This window comes from Chelonia mydas, chromosome 2, assembly GCF_015237465.2.
Source record: "Chelonia mydas isolate rCheMyd1 chromosome 2, rCheMyd1.pri.v2, whole genome shotgun sequence".
In the NCBI taxonomy this organism is placed as follows: domain Eukaryota; kingdom Metazoa; phylum Chordata; order Testudines; family Cheloniidae; genus Chelonia; species Chelonia mydas.
Window position 1 is genome coordinate 248,412,006 of NC_057850.1, and position 23,218 is coordinate 248,435,223.

At 40.9% G+C, this 23,218-nt stretch overlaps 1 protein-coding gene across 5 annotated transcripts in view; it reads right to left on the bottom strand.

Annotated features, from left to right (window-relative positions):
* Positions 1-23,218, bottom strand: part of LOC102931383 (sodium channel protein type 5 subunit alpha) — a 314,377-nt gene that overhangs the window by 139,152 nt on the left and 152,007 nt on the right. For all 5 annotated transcript variants that reach the window (XM_043541607.1, XM_043541605.1, XM_043541603.1 and 2 more), the window contains 4 exons: positions 17,748-17,880; positions 11,445-11,683; positions 6,360-6,533; positions 4,082-4,438 (listed from right to left, as the gene is read on the bottom strand). In XM_043541607.1, coding sequence (XP_043397542.1) covers positions 4,082-4,438; positions 6,360-6,533; positions 11,445-11,683; positions 17,748-17,880 — 903 coding nt within the window. The remainder of the gene's footprint in view (positions 1-4,081; positions 4,439-6,359; positions 6,534-11,444; positions 11,684-17,747; positions 17,881-23,218) is intronic.

The following is a 23,218-nucleotide window of genomic DNA, read 5'->3' on the forward strand; positions in this document are numbered from 1 at the left end:
AGAGAAGGACAAGCTTTTTGTTTCAAGAATGCTGACATTTTCAGATTTCTAAGTGTGTCACAATCATGCATCATGTTATGTTAAGGCAGAAAGAATATGCATTAAAGGCTTGTGAGAAATGGAAGCAGTGTGGGGGAAAACAGGCTCCAGGCATATCTAGCTTTTTTTAACAGAAAAGTTTCCACTGAGTTTACCTAAAGCAGGCCAGTTTAAATCTCATTAAAGCCATGTGGGGCAGCTCTGCTGCCAGGCACTTAAATTATCATTGCAGTTAGAGTTTGTTATTAAACAAAATTGTTCTAAGCCATCTTGAGGTAAAATCATCACAAATAATTAAAACCTAAATAACTGGCCTCTAATACTGTAGCTTTCCACATGGTGGTTCTTGTATGTATCAGCCTCATGCCCCAGTCCTCTTAATTATGTATCACTCCTGCAGGTTCCACTGCTACTTACCACATTCTGTGGCCTAAGGTGCTCCATAAAGTACTATGAAGTAACTAGGGAAACCCTAGAGATCTGGCAGGGTAAGCCTGTTTCCCCTGTATCTTTAAGACATGTTCTGCTGGCTAACTGCTTGATTACTTCCTTTGTTTTCGCTAATTAAACACAATGCATCCTGAGATGTTTATAACCCCAGAATGAGGAAAATGGCTGTGTAAAGGCAGCAGTGAAATCTGGCAGAGGCTTGTGGGTCCTGGTGCTGAAGAAGATGATGTCCCAGAGGCCCTTGGAAAGGGAGGGGGCAGGCATAACTTGGTGGCCTCTCATTAGAAGATGTCACATTGGTATACATCTTCAGAGTAAAAGGGAAAATACTTAGCAAATGCTTTTAAAGGAGAAGTGTGGGAGTGTATCCGCGCAAACAAACAGTTGGCAAGGTTGCTGCTTCTGGCATTGCTTCGTCAATCATATTCAAGTGTAGTGCTAGTATTCTAACATTTTCAAATTCATCTTACAAAATTCTCTTTTGACAGGCAAGTGGCATCACATGTAGGTCCTTAGCGTCAGCCCACATGACATGATGAGGCACAAGTAGATTTCACTAACAGCAGCTGGGAATGTCACAGCACCTCATTACAGAACTGACTATATTCCTTTTTAATAACTTGTCTGTCTATACTTTGCCTTATTAACTTCAATAACCTAAATTTCTATCTGAAATATGCTAACTCATTTGTAAGACTTTACTGTAAACATAATTATGCAGTTAGAGATTTCAGAAGCTGTTTCCTATGAGTGTGGGAGAGCCTATTACATTCTTCCTCTGATTTTGTAATACCCTCCAGATCAACACCAGTGACACTTGAAATGCAATGTGATGACAGCATCATGGTATAATGGTGCTAAAAACAGTTACACAGTGCATAATTTCATGGCTATGATCTAGGGTTCAATGTTATAAAGATAACTCCAATGTCAACTGACTAGCAATAAGGAGAATTCCATATTTACACCATAATACACCAACATACTTTTCAGGGAGTACAGATTTACGCTGAAGATTTAGGAATTACTAAAATTCCAGCTAACCAACAGCTAAACTGTTACATAGCATGAGGTTATCCAGGGCACCTAGTGAGCTACCATGTGTCCCCTTTAGGGTACATCAGAATTTATGTTAGTGAGGCACAATAGTATATACAAGCCAGATTCAAGAAGCCAAATGTCATGTGATCATAACATTTATGCCTCTGAATCACCTGTATATATATATATAGCTTCATGGAAGTCCAATCCAGTCCATTGTTAAAAAGAGGACTGGAGGAGTTTAAAAAGTAAATATGCTCCACATTATGTGACTACTTAGAGATGCGGCAGGGAAAGACACTATGGACACTATTCGAAGTACCTATCCATTTATTTCACATATACTTAATCTTGACGTGCAATATATATGCAGACCCACTATATATGCAGAAATGGTATGCATTCATTCATGCTCTCAGAGACTAAGAAAGAGTTCTGAGTCCAACTGAGGTGCAATCCAACAAGAAAATATTTTTCTTTTCAGACCTGAGTTCTGCAACCCAGATAGGAAACTAGGAGCACAATGAGTCGAAAACCTTGTTGACAAAGATGCCAGTGCTTTAGAGTTATTTATAAAAAGAAATCTCCTATATATATTAGTGCACACAGGACTGGAGCCTTCTCCCACTGAAGGATGAAGGATTCATTTAAGATAATCATATTCTAAACACACTTTGTGACTTTAATTCTATTTAGCAGGTGAGTAAAAGATTCTGGGTCCTACCCAACACTCACTTGAAGGCAATAGGAATTTTTCGACTGATTTCAGTAAGAACAGAACCCATAATCTGCTATCTGATAATTAAGATCAACATTGTGAAATCTGTGTGTAATGTGGTTTGTTTACATAACTCTCATGATTCAGAATTTGTCATCCTACTTACTTTCCCCTTCTCCTGTCAGGTTAAAAAAAACCCCAAACATTCTCACCCTTTCTCCTACTTCTTATGAACTAATTAAGCTACAATAAATCACTTCCAAATTATTTAGCAGCTGCCGCATGCCTACAAAACTGTTTCCTGAAAACGATAAAGTTAGCATTTGTATTTTCGATAGGCTGGTGACTTCAGAATTATCCATGCTGATGCACTCTGAAATCTATCAGTATCTGTTTTTCCATTTGGAAAGGTTTGCTGATAAGCACTCAGGCTTAAATATATACCATGTTAGTGTAATCTCATCTGAATCTGATTTATATTTCCTGATCCTCACGCAGGCTGTCTAAGGATACATGATGAGTGTTAATAACTAGGGAAAAAATGGACTTGACCGCTCTCTCTCTGAAAGTAACAGTGAATGATCTGCTATATTAGCATATTCTCTCTCATATTTATTAGATATGATTTTCAATTTTCTTTAACACAGGTCAAGTCCATTGTTTAAATAAGAGTAAAACAACTGTTTGGATGAAAGGCAAGGGAAGGTTAATTTCCCAGTTCCTCTGCCAACCCTCAAGAAAGAAGCATATTTGATACGCAGAAAAAAAAATCACTGTGTCCTAATTCTTCAGGCCAAATGTAGCTTCAAAGGAAAATCTGTAAAAAGTGCACATTTTTAAAAACCTTTTGTAAACCAGATTTTAATATTTACATCGTTTTGCAGTCAACAGCCATAAAAGATAATTTGCAATCTCTGTCAAATATTTTCGAAATATTTTTCGTTTAGTTTAGCTTTCAAATATAAATGCCTCACTCTGCTTCCTTCAATTCCTTTCCCCAAAGTCATGGTATCCTATACTAAGAGCTTCAAACCAAAATGTTGAGTTCTGAAAAGAATAATATAAAGCAAACAGGGACAAAATCCACTGTTAAACAGCTTACTGTATCAACACCAAACCCATCAGATCCATAATGTCAGACACACTCTGTAAGCTGAATAAGCAAAACATTTCCGCAATGAGTGCAAGCCAGCAAAGTGTTCCATAAAATGACAACAGGGACATAAGATTCAGCCTTAATAGGTTCAGAGCTTATTTAACTGATTCTTTACTTATGGGATATTCTACTACAAAACAAACAAGGAAGTGACTTTACAGTAAACATAACCTAAACTCCATAGACCAAGCAGGCTACACACATTCAAAGACAGTGCAAAGACACAATGTTAGCTGTAAGGTTTGTATGTTCTTGTCCAAAAATGAACTGAACTAAAAATAGCTTCTGGTATGGAGACAGTTAAAGTGAATTCACTCTTGTACAGCACATGGCCCATGAATCACTTACATCTGACTAAAACACACAAGCCTTTAGTGGAACTTAAGTAAAAGGAATCATTAGCATCAATTCAAGTTCCTTTTTTCTACTGAAAACCTTCATGTTCCTCTGAGAATTAATACGTATTTTTTTTCAAAATCAGTAAAGCAATTCTGCAGTTTTTGTCCTTGAGATATAAAAAAAAGAATTCTTTGAGTGAAAAAGAAAGTAGACAATTTTCCAGAAAGTAATAGATATGGAATAATACCTGTGCATCATGGGAGATCTGCAACTTCTTGAGAGAAAAGGGAGTACATAACAAACAATAGAAAAATGAAAAAACAATCATGAAAACTCACCACTAGGTTTCCTATCACCATGACCAGCAAGAAGACGAGAAGGCACAATGGTTGCCCAGCTACTTCCATACAATCCCACATGGTTTCAATCCATTCTCCACAGAGAATTCGGAATATAATAAGGAATGAATGGAAGAAATCGTTCATGTGCCAGCGGGGCAAATTGTTATTAGTGCTTATCTTGTTGACTTTTAGCAAGTAGTCTTTTCCAAAAAGCTGCATTCCTACCACAGCGAAAATAAAGACGATGATCGCCAGAACCAGGGTGAGGTTACCCAGGGCACCCACTGAGTTACCAATGATTTTAATAAGAGTATTTAAGGTTGGCCAGGACTTTGCCAATTTGAAGACTCTCAGCTGTGAACAAAACATAAAACAATGTCAGTTAATAGAACGGCAGACATTTCTGGTACTGAAATATTAAAAAATGGGTAAAATATTAAATATTTTTAATACTAGGAAACAATGTGCAGTACAGAGTGATTTTAGCAGCAGTTTTGTTAGACTCATCATAGCCATACTTATTACAGTACAATTTGTGCTTCTCACATGACAGGCAATGAATTTTTTCAGAAAATATGCTATGCAGCATTAGGATTAGATGGGTGTGTCCACCTTTCCAGACTACCGTACCCCTTTCATTTGTCTTGCGTTCTCCAAGTTTCACCGCACTTAAAAACTACTCGCTTACAACATCAGATATAAAAATACAAAAGTGTCACAGCACACTATTACTGAAAAATTGCTGACTTTCTCATTCATATCATATAACTATAAAATAAATCAGCTGGAATACAAATATTGTACTTACATTTCAGTGTATAGTATATAGAGCAGTATAAACAAGTCATTGTCTGTATGACATTTTAGTTTGTACTGACGTTGCTAGTGTTTTTTATGATGCCTGTTGTAAAACTAGGTAAATATCTAGATAAGGTGATGTACCCTCTGGAAGACCTCTGCGCACCCCTCGGGGTACAGGTACCTCTGGTTGAGAACCACTGTCCTATGTGACCAATTCCTTGCTGCTGAATGTTGGGGGCAGGGGGTTGTGCAAGCAAGGAGAGAGAACATAGCCTCAGTCCTTAACATTACCTTTTGTGTTCCTGTGTCTCAAAAAAGATAACTTTAAACAAGCTGCCTGGACTTTTAAGGGCCCAATCCCACAAAGGGAGGTGCCACTCTTGTGTGTTCCTGAGTAGGACTTAGCAAGATATTGCTACCTTTCAATCCCAGAGATTCACCTCTGTGCAGAGGACTATATAGGGTTGCCAAGCCTCCAGGATTGGCCTGGAGTCTCCAGGAACTAAAGATGAATCTTTAATTAAAGATTATGTCATGTGACGAAATCTCCAGGAAATCTACATCCAACCAAAATTGGCAACCCTAGGACCATAAGGCCTAAAAAAATCACCTAAACCCCACTTAAGACCTATTTTGAAGACTTAATGGTGCCTAGGCCTATACTGGCTCTCTGCACAGGGGTTAATTTAATCCCTGCTGAAGAGGGGTTGCGGGAGGCATTCAGCCGCTAGCAATATCAGGCCATACTTTTGCAATTTTCAGGAAGCAAATATTTATAGATGGTAAAGTTAGGGCAATGAAGTCTTCTTGAAAAGAAAAGTTTGTTTTCATGGTCTGGCAAAACTTGGGAAACAACAGAACGGGCAGAATGATTAGCACGGACATCTTGGTATATGAATGCGACACAAATGTCAGGTTGGCAAGAAAACTACTTTTCTGTTCCAATACATCAACAGATTCTCCCATTAATGGAGTGTAACCCCCCTGCACATTTAAAGGGACTGACAGTGAAGGATTTTCACTGAAAGACAGGTTCTGTGTTTTGGTGATAGGTTCTGGGGGAAAAAATCAGTTTGTGATTAATGCAGAGCTATCCACTTTTGACTACATTTAAAAATACAGTAGTATGTTTATTATGTATTTAAGGAATAAAACCCGTAAAGTGACATGTTACTAGTTCTTGAGCTTCACTGTTCATTAATTATCTACCGACTTTTCTATTAACTTCTATGCAAACTCAGTTTAAATGTGTTGCAAGTAACTGACACAGCTAGACAGAGTCAAATTCTGTTCTCATTTATTCTGTTGTAAATCTGGAGTAATTCCATTTGGCCCATCATCTATAATTAGTGTCACTACCGGCATTCACTAATTTATAAAATTTAATTTCCTTTTCAATGAATGTAATTTTAAGAGAATTTAATAAATTCTTGAAAGGGGCTATGTTTTGCAAAAGAGAATAAGGAAACATTACCAATCTGAATGAGCGTAAAACAGACAGATTTCCCATGCTGGATAAACCCAGTTCCATTAGGCTTAGGATAACAATTATACTGTCAAAAATGTTCCAGCCCTGCTGAAAATAGTAGTAGGGATCTAAGGCAATTATTTTGAAGATCATTTCTGCTGTAAAAATCCCAGTGAAGACCTGTGGAAAGGAAAGAGGAAGTGAGATCAGTCTGTAAACACATCTCCTGTCATGAATGATTTCCTACTGATATGTTGAATTAAAATACAGAGACAACAAAATTTTACCAGCAAACCTTTCATCTTTCATCTCTAATGTACTGTCAGTACTTATTGTCGGTATTATCAGTACTCTGGGCTTGTCTGATCCTTTTTCAATATTAGTATTGTTGTCAACAAACAACAACAGGGAATGAGCTATACCTTTGAATTAAGACACTAATTTTCATCTCCCTCTATCATACAAACAGATACCAATAATAAGGTGAGAGAATAAAGGTGCTTTTTAAAAAGCTTAAGTCCATAACTTTCAGTGGGGAGGTGAGAGTGATTGCAAGACACAGTTAATGAGGTACTTTTGGGTTCCAGCATACCTGTAGAGTTAGCCCTTTTGTTTCTGTTATTGCACCAATCCTATGCAGCATAGTCCTTGCACTTTCAGATTACTGCTGGCAGTGATGGTGATTAGGGCCTCTATTTTGAGTCTTATTATTCTTTTAAAAATATACAGGGAAATTTGCTTTTGAAAGTGCCTTGAGAATACTTTGTTTATTGATATCCTAGTTCAAATGTTGCACAGTGAAACTTTTTTAATCTGAACATTTTTCTGTACCACATAAACATACTTATGGAGGGGAGCCTGTCTGTTGATGGCAAACCAGATTTTAAAGGAGGTATCTTATTTGAACCCATACGCGCAAACTGTGTGAAAATGCCAAATCTAGTGCTTTTAAAAACCCCTTAAAATAACTGATTTAAATACATAAGTACAAGGTTGTAAATAGTTGGCTTAGAAGAGAAGGTAGTATGTAGACACACAGTTTGTCACATACTGTTTTATTTTGAGTCTAACCCTCTGGTGAACAGTGCACACAGCTGTGTGTCTTGAAAAATCACCTACTGCATTTGCACATTGCAGCAGCTGATTTTCCATGACACGACAGCCTATGTCAATGCACACTGGCGATCAGAAGATATGTACATGTTATTGACTTAAGTCTACCCGTAATGTTCACACAAGAGGAAATCCTGTCTAACCTATAAACTAAGTTTCTGCAATAGTGCTCCAGCAAGACAGATTAATGGGCTCTGAGTAACAACTAGGAAAACCAAATGAGATGAGGGATAAGATAGAATTATAAAATGGCAATGCTAAGGAACAAATGGCCAAACCTGCATTTGAGGAAGCTGCAACATTTACTCTATAATGCTTGGGGAATGAATGAACAGGTAGACAGACTTCCATATAGCAATTTTATATGTTTCCATATCTAAAACGCCTTTCTCTTTCTGATCAGGAAGATAAAATTTCTCTAGTCAAAACATTTTGGATGGACCATCCTTCTTAAAAGGCCAACATGCTAAATTACTTCAGCCCAACTGGTCTCCAGCGGTGGTACTGCACCAGACAGACTCACCTCTGATTTCCAACAAGTTAACAACTTCTGAGTCACTGTGGTTAGAGATACTAAGTCCATGGGGATATTAAACATCGTAGTTGTGAAGTTGTACCGAGGATCCTGACTCAAAAACTGATGATATGCTGAGCACATCATGCAATTGTCTTGCTGAGGGATGACTCAGGAGGAACAATTTCTTTTTAATCAATGATCTTTTGAGATGGAAACTCTAGGGCCAATAAGACATCAGAGCTTCTGAGGGAATCAGAATCTGTAAAGGCAGAAGTGACTCTTCTGTGTATTAGTTATGAATTCCAAACAGCAATGCATCACAAAATCACTGGAACCTTGTTCAGTGCTAGCTGTGATTGTACAAAAAACTGCTTTCACTAGCTAATCATCCAGATAGGGGATTACTTGGACATTGTCTTCAGGAGTGGAGCCATAAACTGGTATGGGCTATGGTATACAGATTATGATAAGTATTAGTGATGTTGCTAACCAATCTAATTTAGATCAATAACCTCTTGATTTCTTTGGAAGGATGAAAAATATAGAAAATATTGCTGTCTGGTGTTGAAGGACTGGCATCACTGCAGGTAGCCTGCTCAGATGAAGCATGCAGAGATGTGAGTATAATTCTGCTATTTTGCTTGATATCAGGTAAAAACATTATCTTCTTTAGATGACGAGCCTGAGAAGTCAGAGGACCAGAGCTTTGTAGCATAATTTTATGACGCAAATAATATCATCAGAACTGAAGCTCTTCAATGACTGATTCTCACAAGTGCCAGATGAAGAGTTGCACTCTCCCTTCTTATTGTCAGAGGATAAGAACACTTGTTTCCTTTTCTTTCTATTGTTTCTTTCATGATTTCTTTAGAGAAAAAAGCAAATGGTCTTTTATTCCCTATGATTTCCCCCCATTTAATACTACCCTACCTGCTTGAGGAGGGATAGCTACAGGGAAACCTCTATCAGAAAGCAGCGGAGAAATACTAGCATTTTTGAGTTTGGCTAGGAAGAAGAGAATCCTGATTTTGCTCCTTTAGGAACTTGCAGTGAGGACACTCAAGACAGACTGAGATTCTTCATAAAGTCATGCTAATAACTAGAGCCAGCTGGAAAAATTCTGATGAAACATTGTTTTATCCGAATTTGCTGATTTGCCGAAATCGAAATACATTTGAAGAGACTGTTTGATCTCACCAATAATCCAGCAGAACTCAGGCAGGGCTCCTACAGAACTTCCATCAAAAACCTGCCAGGTTTCCTGCCAGCTCACCCACATGGATCCTCAGCATCCCAGCTGCTGGACGGCCAGTCCAGGGCTTTAGGGTATCAGGGATTCTGGGGCTTCCAGGGTCCGGGGCAGCCCACTATGCAGATTGCCTCTACTTCCAGGGTCCATGGCTCTGGGGCAGCTCACCAAGTGAACTGCCTCAAAGCTGGGAATTCCAGAGCTTCCTACAGCCACAGCTCCAGCCAGCCAGCCAGACTGTCCGGCAGCTGAGGCTCCATTCCCTTTTGTGGAGAATTTTGAAATTTTGGGTTTTCATTCCAAATCGAAACAAAACCAAACGTTGAGATATTGAAAACCTCGGTGAGTCAGAATTACCTTTCTGTGCCCAGCTCTACTAATAACTCATTTAAGTTTGGGTTTAATAAAACTGAGGAGGAAGGGCCCAGGATGCTCCTGAGCCACTGATATTTCGCCTGAAGAACTGTCCTTTCACAGAAGCCCATTGCAAACAGCATTGCAAGAAGAATGCCTGCTTCGTTTTATTTTTTCATCATTACCACAAACAAGAGAAATGGCTCCAGTACAGCAGTACTGAGAGACTTGGAGCAAGATAAGGTTGACTGCCTTTCAACTTCTTTTGTTTCCTGTCTCTGTTTTCTCCTCTACTCAGAGTGATCGCACATAGGTCATCTAGACTCTGCCAGGCAGAATTGTGGGGGAGTCACACAGGCGCTGCTGGAATCTAAAGTTACCTATGGACTGGGCAAGGGGAAAAGATGATAGGCCAAGTGTAGAGCAGGGAGCATGAGCATCTTTGCTCTGGGGTGTCAGAGTGGGCAGCTGCAGAATTGCCACCTGACCACCTGCTGAGAAGCCCCAGGATCTGGGAGATCTCAATTTTGTCCATGTGGGGAATAAGATGAGGGATCAAAATTCCTGCATATGGGTCTGCTGTTAAGGGGAGCCAACACAGCCCAATTCGAGGGCTATTTAGCTCCTTTTATAGCTGGTGCTAGCCACAAAGAGCAATAACAGAGGTCTGGGAGCAAGACAGAAGTACATCACTGACCATAGCTACAAAGGGAAATCTCTCAAGACTGAACAGCTTAAGATGTGGTGATTGATCCATCTGCCTAGGAGAGTAATTGACACTGCTGGAGGAAGCCAATTGGTGCAGTTATGAGAACGGAGAGAAGTAGTGAGGGAAAATTCTGTATCTGGTGGTCAGCAGATTCCAAGAGAAAAGGACTACTCTCAGAAGCCTAACTGTTGCTTCTGCCTATTTGTACCTGTTAGCTCCAGGAGTCCATGTTGGTGGAATTGCGTGAATGGACACATATATACTTTGTCAAGTATTTCAATAATTGATTGCTACCATTTTTTTTTTTTTACAAAAATGAAAATAACCTTAAATCCAGCATGTACTTCTTTCTGGATGATAATCTGTAGAGGAATATACTGCCTGTATTTTCTCTAGAATATGGCTAATAGTTTCAAAGGCTTTAGTTATTCTGAGTGCCCCAATTTCTGAGTGCCCAACTTGAGAGGCCTTAAAAGAGCGTGGTTTCCAGAAGGTGGGTGTTCAGCACGATCTGAAATCAGAGCGCTGTAGCTGTCTCAAGCTGGGAAGCCCCAAAATGAGTAAACCTGTTGGGTTTAGTGTGTAGGTGCTGGGTGGTCTTGGTGGCCTACGATATACAGGAGATTGGACTAGATGATTTGGTGGTCCTGTCCGGCCTTGAAAATCTTGGCTGTAGTATAACTATAAAAGTGATACCTCAAGGCTACTTCCCCACTGGGGCACTAGCTTATTTTTTCCATAGTATTCTTTAACTTAAAAAATCACTAATGTTCAGTGACCTATACATCCTTATTATTGATTTTTAAAACCTTTTTAAGATTCTTTTTCCTTCACTTCCTATAATAGTTACCTACTGGAAATCTGTTGGTCTCAGCACTGAAGTGACACTTTATTGTCCACTAATGAACAGCAGAGTATGCTTACTTAGTGACAGCAGATACATATCCTTTCTTCATTTCTCTTCAACTGCCAGGACCACCACCAAAAAAGAAGGCTACCCTTGCTTGGCAAGACATGTACAAGGTTGTGCTGACAGCACACCAAATGGGTTCTTCCTAAGACCTCTAGCTCCAATAGTTTTCAATCTTCACAACTTGAAAAAGAAGAAATAAATTCTCCAGATATAATTTTGGGTTCAAATTCACTTACCAGATTGCCTATGTAAAGCATGTCATCAAAATCCTTTGTCATCTTGTAATGCTCCAGGGCCATGAAGAGAGTATTCATCACAATGCAAAGGGTGATTGTGAGGTCAGTAAATGGATCCATTACCACAAACTTTACATGTTTCTTGATTAACAACCACAATGGACAGCAATCCCAAATGAGAAATTTAATGGCAAAATGATTCCAGCATGGAGGACATCGCTGTTGTGATTCCTCAAGCTCTAAGTGAGAAGCAGAACATGAAGAAATAGTCAAATAACACTGAATTATGTGACAAGAGAATACTTTAAACGAATCAAAGCACAGAAGAAAACCCACCAGCATCCATCTAAATGACCAAGAATCTGCTTTTTAATAGACAAATAGTCCTACCCCAACAACCTGGTAAAATATAAACTCTTTGAGGACATGGATTGTCTTTATTTTTTGCCTATTGCACAGGACCAAGCACACTGTTGACTTAATCCTCAAAGCCGATAACACAGGGGTTGGCAACCTGCGGCACGCGGCCCATCAGGGTAATTCACTAGCGGGCCATGAGACATTTTGTTTACGTTGACAGTCCACAGGCACGGCTCCCCCCGTAGCTCCCAGTGGCCACGGTTCACCATTCCCGACCAATGGGAGCTGTGAGAAGCGGTGGCCAGCACTTCCCTGCAGCCCGCTGCTTCCCGCAGCTCCCAAACACTGTCTACACTGGGGGCTAGATCAATATAACTATGGCCTGGTCTACATTACACTGTTAGGTCACTGTAAGCTGCCTTACATTGACCTAGCTGTGGAAGTGTCATTACATAAATTTGGCTCCTGCGGATATAAGTGCCTTTCTACGTTGATTTAGTAACAACGCTGAGTGGTGTACAGTCCAGGTAGATGTAATTAGGTTGATGCACTGTCAGTGTAGACACTGTGTTGCTTACTTCGACTGTTACTGGCTTTCAGGAACCATCCCACAGTGCCCCACGCCGACAATATAATCGATACAAGTGCTCTTGGTGAGTACGAGCACCATAACAGAACAACTAAACAATTACAGTCTGTTTATAAACAGTCCCGTCTCTTCAGCCAGGGTGCAGCCTCTATGCTCTTCCCTTCACTGAGAGACAAAACTACAGTATCACATATTGGGATTCTACTAGCAAACTTTTAAAAATATGGGATGAAATCACTGAAGTCACTGGGTCTTTAATGGGGCCAGGATTTCACCATGAGTTTGAGTATTCTGTCTGCATCCCGCAGGCCAGATTGTATACTTTGTACATAGGCCCTTGTTGTGTCTGGAATGAAGACCCCTGTCCCAAGGGTGAGGAAGCTGTGGGATATCACCCTACTTTCCCTTTCAGTCACATAACATTTTCAGTTATGTAGAACAATGTCTGTGCTGATGGCATAAAGGTTTCATATGCACAAGCTCCTACAGAGTTTTGTATCAGTCGATGGCCATTTTTACTGTGCAAGGAATTGGGTGGAACTGCAATGGAGACCTTTCTCATGCTGGCCCTGATTCAGCGAGAGACTTGAGTATGGGTTAGGGTATATGCTTAAATCACTAGCTGAAGCAGTCCCACTAATCAAGTAGTTAAAATTAAATATGCACTTAAGTCCCTTGCTGAATCAAGGAACTGATTGTAAAAGCACTCCATTCAAGTTCCACCTCCTTCTTTGCACAATTAAAATGACACACTTGAAGTTAGCCTTTTAGAACTACTCATGTGCTAAAGTTACACACAACTGATCTCAATGTGCAAATGCAGACTATATTTTAAAATGCTCAGGACCCAGTCTAACTTCCAGTGAAGCCAAAGGAAAAATTCCCACTGATTTCAAAAGGAACTGAATTGAGTAATTAGTACACAAACTGCATTAGTTATGCACGCATATGTACTGAAGCCTACTGTCTTTTGTAACTAGAGCTGATTTGAAATTTTTATGGAAATCATTTATTTGCTGAAAAAGGCAGATTTGGGTCCACCAAAATGATTTGTGAATTCAGGTCCATTTTGGCAAATTATTTCAATCAGAAAAACAATAACAACCAAGAAATGTTGAATTGGTTTGTTTTGGCATTTTATGAAATGAAACATTTAAACTTTTTGCTTCAGAAAGATGTTTCATTTCAAAATTTACTTCAATGTTATTGAAAAAAATTAAAATGTTTTTAAAACCTCAATACTGAAACAAAACATTTTATTTGACTTTAATTTTTTTTAACTTTTCAATTTTGCTAAACAATTAAAAAAATTTCCATTTTGGGTCCACCTGAAACTATTCCCCCCCCCCCCCCCCCGATTTTTCAATTTGGCCACCACGTCAAAAATCATCAGTTATCCATTCAGGTCTATTTGTAAAATTGGCAGACTGTTGTTAATGGGGCTGCTATCATAAAACTTACTACTCAGTCAAGTCAAACCAATTTTTCCTGGAATACTCAAAGACACTTCTCCTCAAAGAGGACTATCTCCCTGGCAAATTTTAACTTTCTACTTCGGTCTCTTCAGCACCAGAACACTTAAAAATAAACACAAGGATAATCTTTATAACAGGGATGGGATTTTTTAAAAACTTTCCTTGTATTCAAACATCTTAACCAATTTTGCTAAAAGTTCAGATACAGAAATTTTCCACTCCTATTCTAATAAAAGAAAAATATAGATAGTACTTACTATCTACTATACCCCAAGAAGAATGACCATCATTTGTCAAAATAATTTAAGAGCAACAGTGGAAATGATGGTCTAACCTACAGTGAGGCATTAAAGATTAGACCATACCAGCTAATTAATTTAATGTAACTTTTTCTAACTGATTTAGCTTCTTACAAATTTATTGATTTTGGCACGATAGCTTAATATGATAAACACCATGCCAGCTATATGACTATTTCTTACCTACATTAATTTTTGAAACCCATGGCAGATATGACAGCCTTTGTTACGGGTGAACTGCAAAGGGAAAAATAAAATTGGACCCATGCCCTTTTATTTGCTTCCTTCTGGTGTATAAAGAACACACAGAATATTGGTTTTGTTTGTGGTTTTGTTCTTGTTAGTTTTTTTAAATTAGAAATTCAGGTCCTTTCTAGCTTGTAGGAGTCCGTGGAGAACTAGTGATATGATGAGATCATAAGAGTAAACAGAATGAAATGTTCAACTGAGAGGGGAAGGTCTTTTTGTTGTTGTTGTTGTTTTTTGTCAAACTATTTAACTCATTGGACCAGATCTTCAGCTAGTGGATTTTTGATGTTAAGTCAATGGCCCTTTGTTTTGTGTTAACACATATTTAACTTCAATGACTAATTAAAGTTTTGGAGTAAAGAAGCCTTTGCTAAAGAATTAACTACACAGGGCACAGATAAACCTGGTCTATACTCTCACTGCGGCATTAACTCCAATTATCTACACTTCAGTTAACTCGTCCCGAGTTAGCTTCTCCTGAGAGAGCGCGGCCACATGTGAAGTAACACTTGTTGCACGGAGCGATCGTGCTAGCAGCTGACGAGTTGTGCTGACTCCAGCTATAGCTTATACCCCAAGAGGGACCAGCCAACTGGCGTTAAAAGCACCATGACGCTCAGGTTAATATTTTTTCTATGTGGATGGCACTTGAGTTGGGGTAACACTCAAGTTATTACTTGAATTATCTGGGCTCCTTGTCTGCTCCTCTCTCCTGCCTGTGGCCTGTACCTTTCATCTGGGAAAAACCTTAGCCCACAGTAACTGGCCTTTAGCCACAGGAAGTTTGTGTTCCCATAAGCAGACTCTGGAGGGTTTAAAAGGCCACTTCTACAGGACACCTGCTGCTGGTGGTGCCAGGGCATACAAATAGGTGCTGGCTGCCATGGAGAGAGGAGCAAGTGCAGATAAGCCTGCTCACCTCCCTTCTCCATGACCAGTACTGCAGTGATATACTTAGTTCAGGCTCCCATGCCTACTGAATTATCGGTCACGGCCTCTACTCCAGCCTGGCCAGCTCAACCTACAAACCTTTAGATTCTGTTTAGCAACAAAACTTCGGGAGCTCTAAATAGCTGTTAAATTACACATGGTGAGTACCTCTGCACTATACTGCATCAACAAGGGCTCATTGGCCTAGACACAGGGGTGAAAGTAACTTAAAGGACTTACCAGTACTCCGGAGTCCTGATGAGGGGGCGGGCCTCAACCGGAAGAGGAGGGGCCTTTAAATCCCCAGGCCCTTAAATCAGGATTTAAAGGGCCTGGGGCTAGGGCTGTGGGAGCAGCAGCTGGGAGCCCCAGGCCCTTTAAATCACCCCCTGAGCTCCCAGCTGCAGAGGCAATTGAGAGCCCTGTGGTTCGGGGGTAATTTAAAGGGGGCTATTTAAAGGGCCTGGGGCCACTGCTACCACCCCAGCCCTTTAACTTGCCACCGGAGCCCCGCTGCCGCTACCCCAGGGCTCTGGCAACAAGGCTCCGGGGACAATTTAAAGGGCCTGGGCCGGATTAACCTTTTGTGGGCCTGGCGCCAAACATATTTGAGGGCCCCCCTGGGGAAAGAAGAGGCCAGGGGCAAGAGCACAGCGGAGCACGGAGGTGAGAGGGGGGAAGGATTGGACCCCAGCTGGAGCGAGGCAGGGGTCGGGGCAAGATGAGCACAGTGAGGCATGGGGGGAGAATTAGTCCCTGCTGACTGGAGCAAGGCAGGGGCTGGGGGCAAAAACACAGTGGGGCGGGAGCTAGGGTTGGTCCTTGGAGCAAGGGAGGGGCTGGGGATAAACTGCAAGGGCAGCAGGGCTGGGGAGGGGGTAAACAGGATCCCCCACACACTCCCCTGCCCACATAGAGCGGGTACCTACCTTCTCCCTGGTTCTAGCCCATTCTCTTTGTCTCTCTCTGCACCAAGCTGATGGTGGCGGTGCACTGAGAACAGGGCTGGGAGGGAGTTAGAGTGCAGGAGCAGGCTGGGGGTTGGGGTGCAGGGTCTGTCCAGGAGCTAGAATGAGGGAGGGGGCTCAGGGTTGGGGCAGGAGGTTGGGGTGTGGAGCGCTTACCTGGGGCAGCTCTCATTTGGTGCAAGGGGTGCAGGTGGGTATGTGGGGTGGGGATGGGTGCAGGAGCTCCCGTTTGGTGCTCAGGGTGAGGGTGGGGATGTGGGGGGGGGGGTGCAGGAGTGAGGGCAGAGGGCTGGGGGTGTAGCCTGCGGTCATGGGGGCATGAGAGGGGTGCAGGTGTCAGGGCAGAGGGCTGGGGTCGCTCCCAGCTCCCTGCCCTGAGCGGCTCATGGCAGGGGACTGGAAGGGGTATGCCCTGATTCCACCCCGTTCCCCAAGGCCCCGCCCCTGCCTCTTCTCTGCTTCTTCATGCCAGCAAACAGCTGATCGGCAGCAGGGAGAGAGAGTGAGAGGGGGAGGGGGAACGCAGCACACTGGGGGAAGAGGTGGGGGAGGGGGAGCTGGGCTGCCAGCGGAACCTGCCCTGCAGCAGCAGGACAGAGCCCCGGGAGAAGGCAGCACCAAACTTCTGCCCCCATAGGAGAGAGTGGGGGGCAGAGAAGAGAGGGCAGGGCCCCTTCTGAGCGTGGGCCCTTTAAATAGCTGCTGGAGCCCTACCGCTGCTACCCCAGGGCTCCGGCAGCGGGGCTCTGGTGGAAATTTAAAGGGCCCAGGGCTCCAGCCACTGCTGGGAGCCCCAGGCCCTTTAAATTGCCCCCTCGGGAAGCCGGTCCGCCCCGCTACGGCTCACTGGCTCTTGCCGGTACGCCGTAACGGGGCGTACCGGCTTACTTGCACCTCTGCATAGACATCAAAGTTGCCTGCAAAACAGATTTGTAACACAGCTGTATAACACAAACTGTATCTGAATGCAGACCTCTTCGATACATATTCCAAGACTTGTCCGTGCATCAGTTTGTGGGACAGATGTGTGTTGAAAAAGCATTTCTGTTAATAACAATGTATCAGTTACTATGAAACTATAGCCAGGATACACTGAAATGCTGTTGAACTGAAGAAGTGGCGGGGAGAGGGGATGGCTGTTCATTGTCATTGTTTATGATTTGTAGACCAGAAATTTAATTCCTTTCCACTGTCTTTCTATGTTTTGAGGAAAGAGTTTTCATTTCTACACTGTGGTGATGAAGGAGATGTTCTGAAAAAAAATTATGATGAGATTAGAATCCAGCCTATTATATTTGTGGCATAATGATCACACTAACCTCTAGTACAGCAACATTTTTTGTAGTAACAGATATTGAGATTTATGTCATTATGATCTTTGTTACCAATATGTACTTGGGTTTGAATTAAGGAATCAATAAGGAATGTCTTACCTTCCATGGCACTGGTAATGATACTGACTGCACTCACTGCTCGTTGTCTTTGAAATGGCTGGTCACAATGGTCCACTGAAAGGCGATGGGGCATCAAAAGCTGCTTCTTGCTTGCCTCATCAGATGGAGAGGCCTGTTTAAATGGACATACTTGGTCAGCAAGGCACAAGAGAGGATGAAGTCAGGGCAGACATGGAGTAGAATTTTCAAACTCAAGGAGCCTAAGTTTCTTGAGACTTTTATTTTGAAAATGGGACTTAGATATTGCAACATTGAGCAGAACAACCCTTAAAAATCTGGGACTCTTTTGAAAATATCACTTAGGCATCAAAGTCAGACAGTTCTTTTGAAAATTTTGCTCCTTGATCTCGATGCACTGATCCAGACTGAACATGTAAAAAATATGCAAGTGAGGAGGAAGGGTATTTCTAACACCAGAGAAACATCAACTCAGTAGGCTCTTAGCTTGTGAAAGAAACTCTATTTAATTACAATAATTATAACATTATTTCCGAAATGTGTTAACTGTTTAATTATATGGGTACCAAAGGAAAAGGGGTATGAACAAAAGCTCCAGTTATTGGCCTCTAATATCAAACAAAGCAAATGCTAGGGGTGAAAAGTGCCTCTTCATCACATGGCTTTTCTTGGTCTGCAGTGTTGCCAACTCTTAGGAATTTATCACCAGTCTCGCAACATTTGGTGTTCTAGCTGCTGGAGTTTTGCAATTTTGTGAGAATCTCAGCTTCCATTTGAAGAAAAATATGTTTCTAGCCTTCATGGCTGCAGAGAAACATTTGAAAAAACAAAATCTAAAGGCTCAAAACCCAGAAGGCAAGTAAAAGAACCACAAATTTATAATTTTTTAAAAATCATGATTTTTTTTAAGCCAATCTCATGATTTTGAAGGTTTGGGGTTGGCAATACTGAGCCAGGCAACAGGATAGGATATTCTCATGCACATATGGTGTCATAAATATAAAGGGAAGGCTAACCACCTTTCTGTATACAGTGCTAGAAAATCCCTCGCTGGCACCTGACCAAAATGACCAATGAGGAGACAAGATACTTTCACATCTGCGGCGGGTGCGGGCGGGGGAACAAAGGGTTCGTCTGTCTGTGTGATGCTTTTGCTGGGAACAGATCAGGAATGCAGCCTTACAACTGTTAGTTAGTAAGTAATCTAGCTAGAAATGCTTTAGATTTCCTTTTGTTTAATGGCTGGTAAAATAAGCTGTGCTGGATGGAATGTATATTCCTGTTTTGGTGTCTTTTTGTAACCTAAGGTTTTGCCTAGAGGGATTCTCTATGTTTTGAATCTGATTACCCTGTAAGGTATTTACTATCCTGATTTTACAGAGGCGATTCTTTTACCTTTTCTTTAATTAAAATTCTTCTTCTAAGAACTTAATTGATTTTTCATTGTTCTTAAGATCCAAGGGTTTGGGTCTGTGTTTACCGGTACAAATTGGTGAGGATTCTTATCAAGCCTTCCCCAGGAAAGGGGGTGTAGGGCTTGGGGGGATATTTTGGGGGAAGATGTCTCCAAGTGGGCTCTTTCCCTGGTCTTTATGTAAGATGCTTGGTGGTGGCAGCATACGGTTCAAGGACAAGGCAAAGTTTGTACCTTGGGGAAGTTTTTAACCTAAGCTGGTAAGAATAAGCTTAGGGGGTCTTTCATGCAGGTCCCCAGATCTGTACCCTAGAGTTCAGAGTGGGGAAAGAACCTTGACATATGGTATCTATGATGAGACCGAATACTCTCACACTTAAAAGAATGCAAACAGTAAGAATTCTTTTAGTACGAACTACAACTTCATACAGAGACAAAGCCTGTTTCCTTTACTTATGCCAATGCTCCCACAGGAGGAAGGGACAGTAGATCCTGCTAGGTTTCCCTTACAAAGCTTTATATGGGAGAAAAGATGGCTGCTTTTGTCCTTCCCTGCAGAGGAATGAGCTACTAGGTCCACCCACAAGCCCTGTGGAACCTCCTGGATCTGCAGTGACCACAAGGAATGAGTGGGAGACCTGGACCATCAACCTGGAAGCCTTGTGGTTCTGCACTGTCTCTGTTCCCAGGGCATTTCTGGCCACATTCACTGTCAGTGCAGCATTGGAGCCATGCACTACCAGGAACCCCCACTGGCCCTAGGTACACCAGGACCCCCCTTAGAGGTGACTTCTCCACCAAAGACAGGGTTGGGCAAGAAAGGTAATTCATTGACAGTGGTAACATTTTGGAAAAAAACTGGTCTTCTGATCTGGACTGTGAGCTCTTCAGAGCATAAGAACGGCCATACTGGGTGAGATCAATGATCCATCTAGCCAAGTATCCTGCCTCTCGACAGTAGCCAGTGCTAGATGCTTCAGAGGAATGAACAGAACAGGGCAATTTTGAGGGATCATCATCCAGTCCCAACTTTTGGCATTTGGAGGTTTAGGGTCATGGGGTTGCATCCCTGACCATCTTGCTAATAGCCATGGGTGGACCTATCCTCCATGAACTTATCAAATAGCCACTGATGGATATATCTTCCATGAGCTCATCTAATTCCTTTTTGGACCCCATTATAATTTTGGCCTTTACAACATCCCCTGGCAATAAATTCCACAGGTTGACTCTGCATTGACTGAAGAAGTACTTCCTTTTGTCTATTTGAAACCTGCCTATTCATTTCATCAGGTGATCCCTAGTGTTATGTGAAGAGGTATATAACACTTTCTTAATAAATTTCTCCACATCAGTCATGACTTTATAAACCTCTATCATATCCCACTCCTTCATCATCTCTTTTCTAAGATGAGCCATCCCGACCTTTTTAATCTCTCCTCTTATCGAGCTGTTCCATACCCCAATCCTTTTCATTGCCCTTCTCAACATCTTTTCCTATTCTTATTTTTTTTTAGATGAAGTGACCAGAACTGTATCCATGTTGTGTACTCCTCAGAGTAGAGACTGCCTTTTTGTTACATGTTTGTACAAAGCCCAGCACAGTGGGGGTGGGACCATTAGGTCCCACTACACATAAAATAATAATCATAATACTGACAATATAGAATGTCAAAGTTCTGTGGCTAGAAATATCAACCGTTGGCAGACCAGAGAAGACTATTACAAGGAATTTTAAAGCATCACTTCAACCATTGGCTAAACCAGGCTATCAGCAATTGCTTTTTAAAAAATATGAGTTATTGATTTCTTTAATAAAAAAAAGTTGATCAGCATACATCAGGTTACTGACAGAATCATAATCAAAGTCAAAATCATAATAAAGGAAAAGTTATTGTAATCAAAACCTATTTAAAGAAAATCCTGTGAATGTGAACAAAATAAGAAGTCATCAGGCTATCTGGGGTTTATGGAGCAGGGGAAGACAGAGAGAGAGGAGGGAGAGATTTTAGATATATTAGCTTGCTTTACTTTTTCCCCCTTCAAAAACCCCACAACAAATCAAAGAAACAAAAACATTTTATTAAAAAAGAAAACATTTACAAAATTACATAGCCATTCACACCAATTTGGCATACATAATAAAATACATAAAAGTGAAAGAAAATATTACAAAAGGAAAAGAAATAACCTGGCAAAGGAACTACGGAAACAAATATCAAAGTAAAAAGAAACACAAACAAATAAAAATGAATAAGAGAGAAGAAATTGCTCTTCTAATTCCCTCTGCAGAACAAAGCATAAATAAATCTCCCACTTCAAATTCTTCTGGATTATTTCTCTCTTCCTCTTTTTTAAAATCATGATATCATATTTCTACTTGCTGTGACACACAGTTTAAGCACATAAAAGTAGTGCTTCTTGTACTGTGCCATCCAGAAAGTCCAAACATTTCGATTATATGGAAAAATACCATACCTCTGCTGGCTTGAGCAGAAGTGCTCGTGTCAAGAAACACCTCAACAGCCCTTACGCAAAACATATTCTTTACGCCCAGGTGCACAGAGAATACATTCCTTCAGGTCCAAAATTGCAAAACTAAATGTAACATATGCGCCACATTATTTTTCCAACATGATTGTTCATGGGCATACTTCCTGTTACATTTATCATTATACAATGTATCACTATGAGAGTTTAGTTTGAATAGGACTAGCAACATAAAAGAATACTGAGTCCAGAACTCCCTTCTTGTTTATTATTTATAGTACCTGAATATTTCTAATCCTACTGGATTTTCAATTTTCTCTATTTTCCTCTCAATAACCACAGTGTGCCCAATTCTGACACAATGTTACATACTGCCTTATTCTGCAAATAGTCACGTTGATATTAAAAGGACTATTTGCAGAGTAAGTTACTATCTAGTGTGAGTAAGGGTGAATATTTTTTGAAGGAGATATATCTAAGTTACCGTTCTTCCCTTGCTTCCTCATAGCTCAGTTGGGGCAAGGGAGTGTAATTTGCTGCTGACCTACACCCGGAACAAATGACAACCTCCCCCCCCCCCCCACTTGCTCAGCTGCACTGACCAGTGAGTGAGGAGTGGATCCAAAGTTCTACCTACTCCATGGCAATGCAGCACCAGAACGCAAGGTCTGGGTAGACTATGCAGGATTCTAAGCAATGTTCTTACTCCATTGCATAGGTACGGAGCCCGAGTCCCAGTCTAGCCTGAAATCTGTTACGTGCTCCACCATCACTCAAGAAAGAAAGTTTCCATCAATACAAATTCTTGAAGATGATTAACGTTACTCAGGGAAATTTATGAACAGTTATCCTTCATAAGGAATAAATATGTGTCTTTCTTTATTAGATAGTCTTTTTATATTAGATAACTAACAGTGGTATGTGGAATTGGCAGTTGAGGTGTTCTGAGATAGAGAAACATCCAGGAATCAGGCAACCAGGACAAGATACACAATATTACCATTACACAGGCATAATGTTTCATGATACTTATATTTCAATAGAAATTAAACAAAAATAACAGTTCTTAAAGTAATGCAGGAGATCATTTTAAAGTCCAGCCATGAAACCACATCAGTTTAAAAAAAGACACCTCCAGCAGGACAAAACTATTTCTGTGCTGTTATTTTTGTTCATTGGAAATGTTTCTCACTTGTATTAGCTTAATTCCATAAGGACAAATATACATATATATATTTTGTAATTTACATATAAATGAGGATATATAACACTGCATCCGATGAAGTGAGCTGTAGCTTACGAAAGCTATGCTCAAATAACTTTGTTAGTCTCTAAAGTGCCACAAGTACTCCTTTTCTTTTTGCGAATACAGACTAACACGGCTGCTACTCTGAAACCAACACTGCAACAGTATTTTGTTCTGAATAACCACAATTCTGAAGTATGCCAGTGATGCTATATGAAGATAGGCTCCTTTATGGCAGCATTTTAAAGGCTGCATTTGGAGCTGGTTCAGCTTTAATTTTCCATGTACCATAAAAGCCTTTTCAAGCATGAAAAAGGGGTGGACAGGCGAGAGTATAAACAA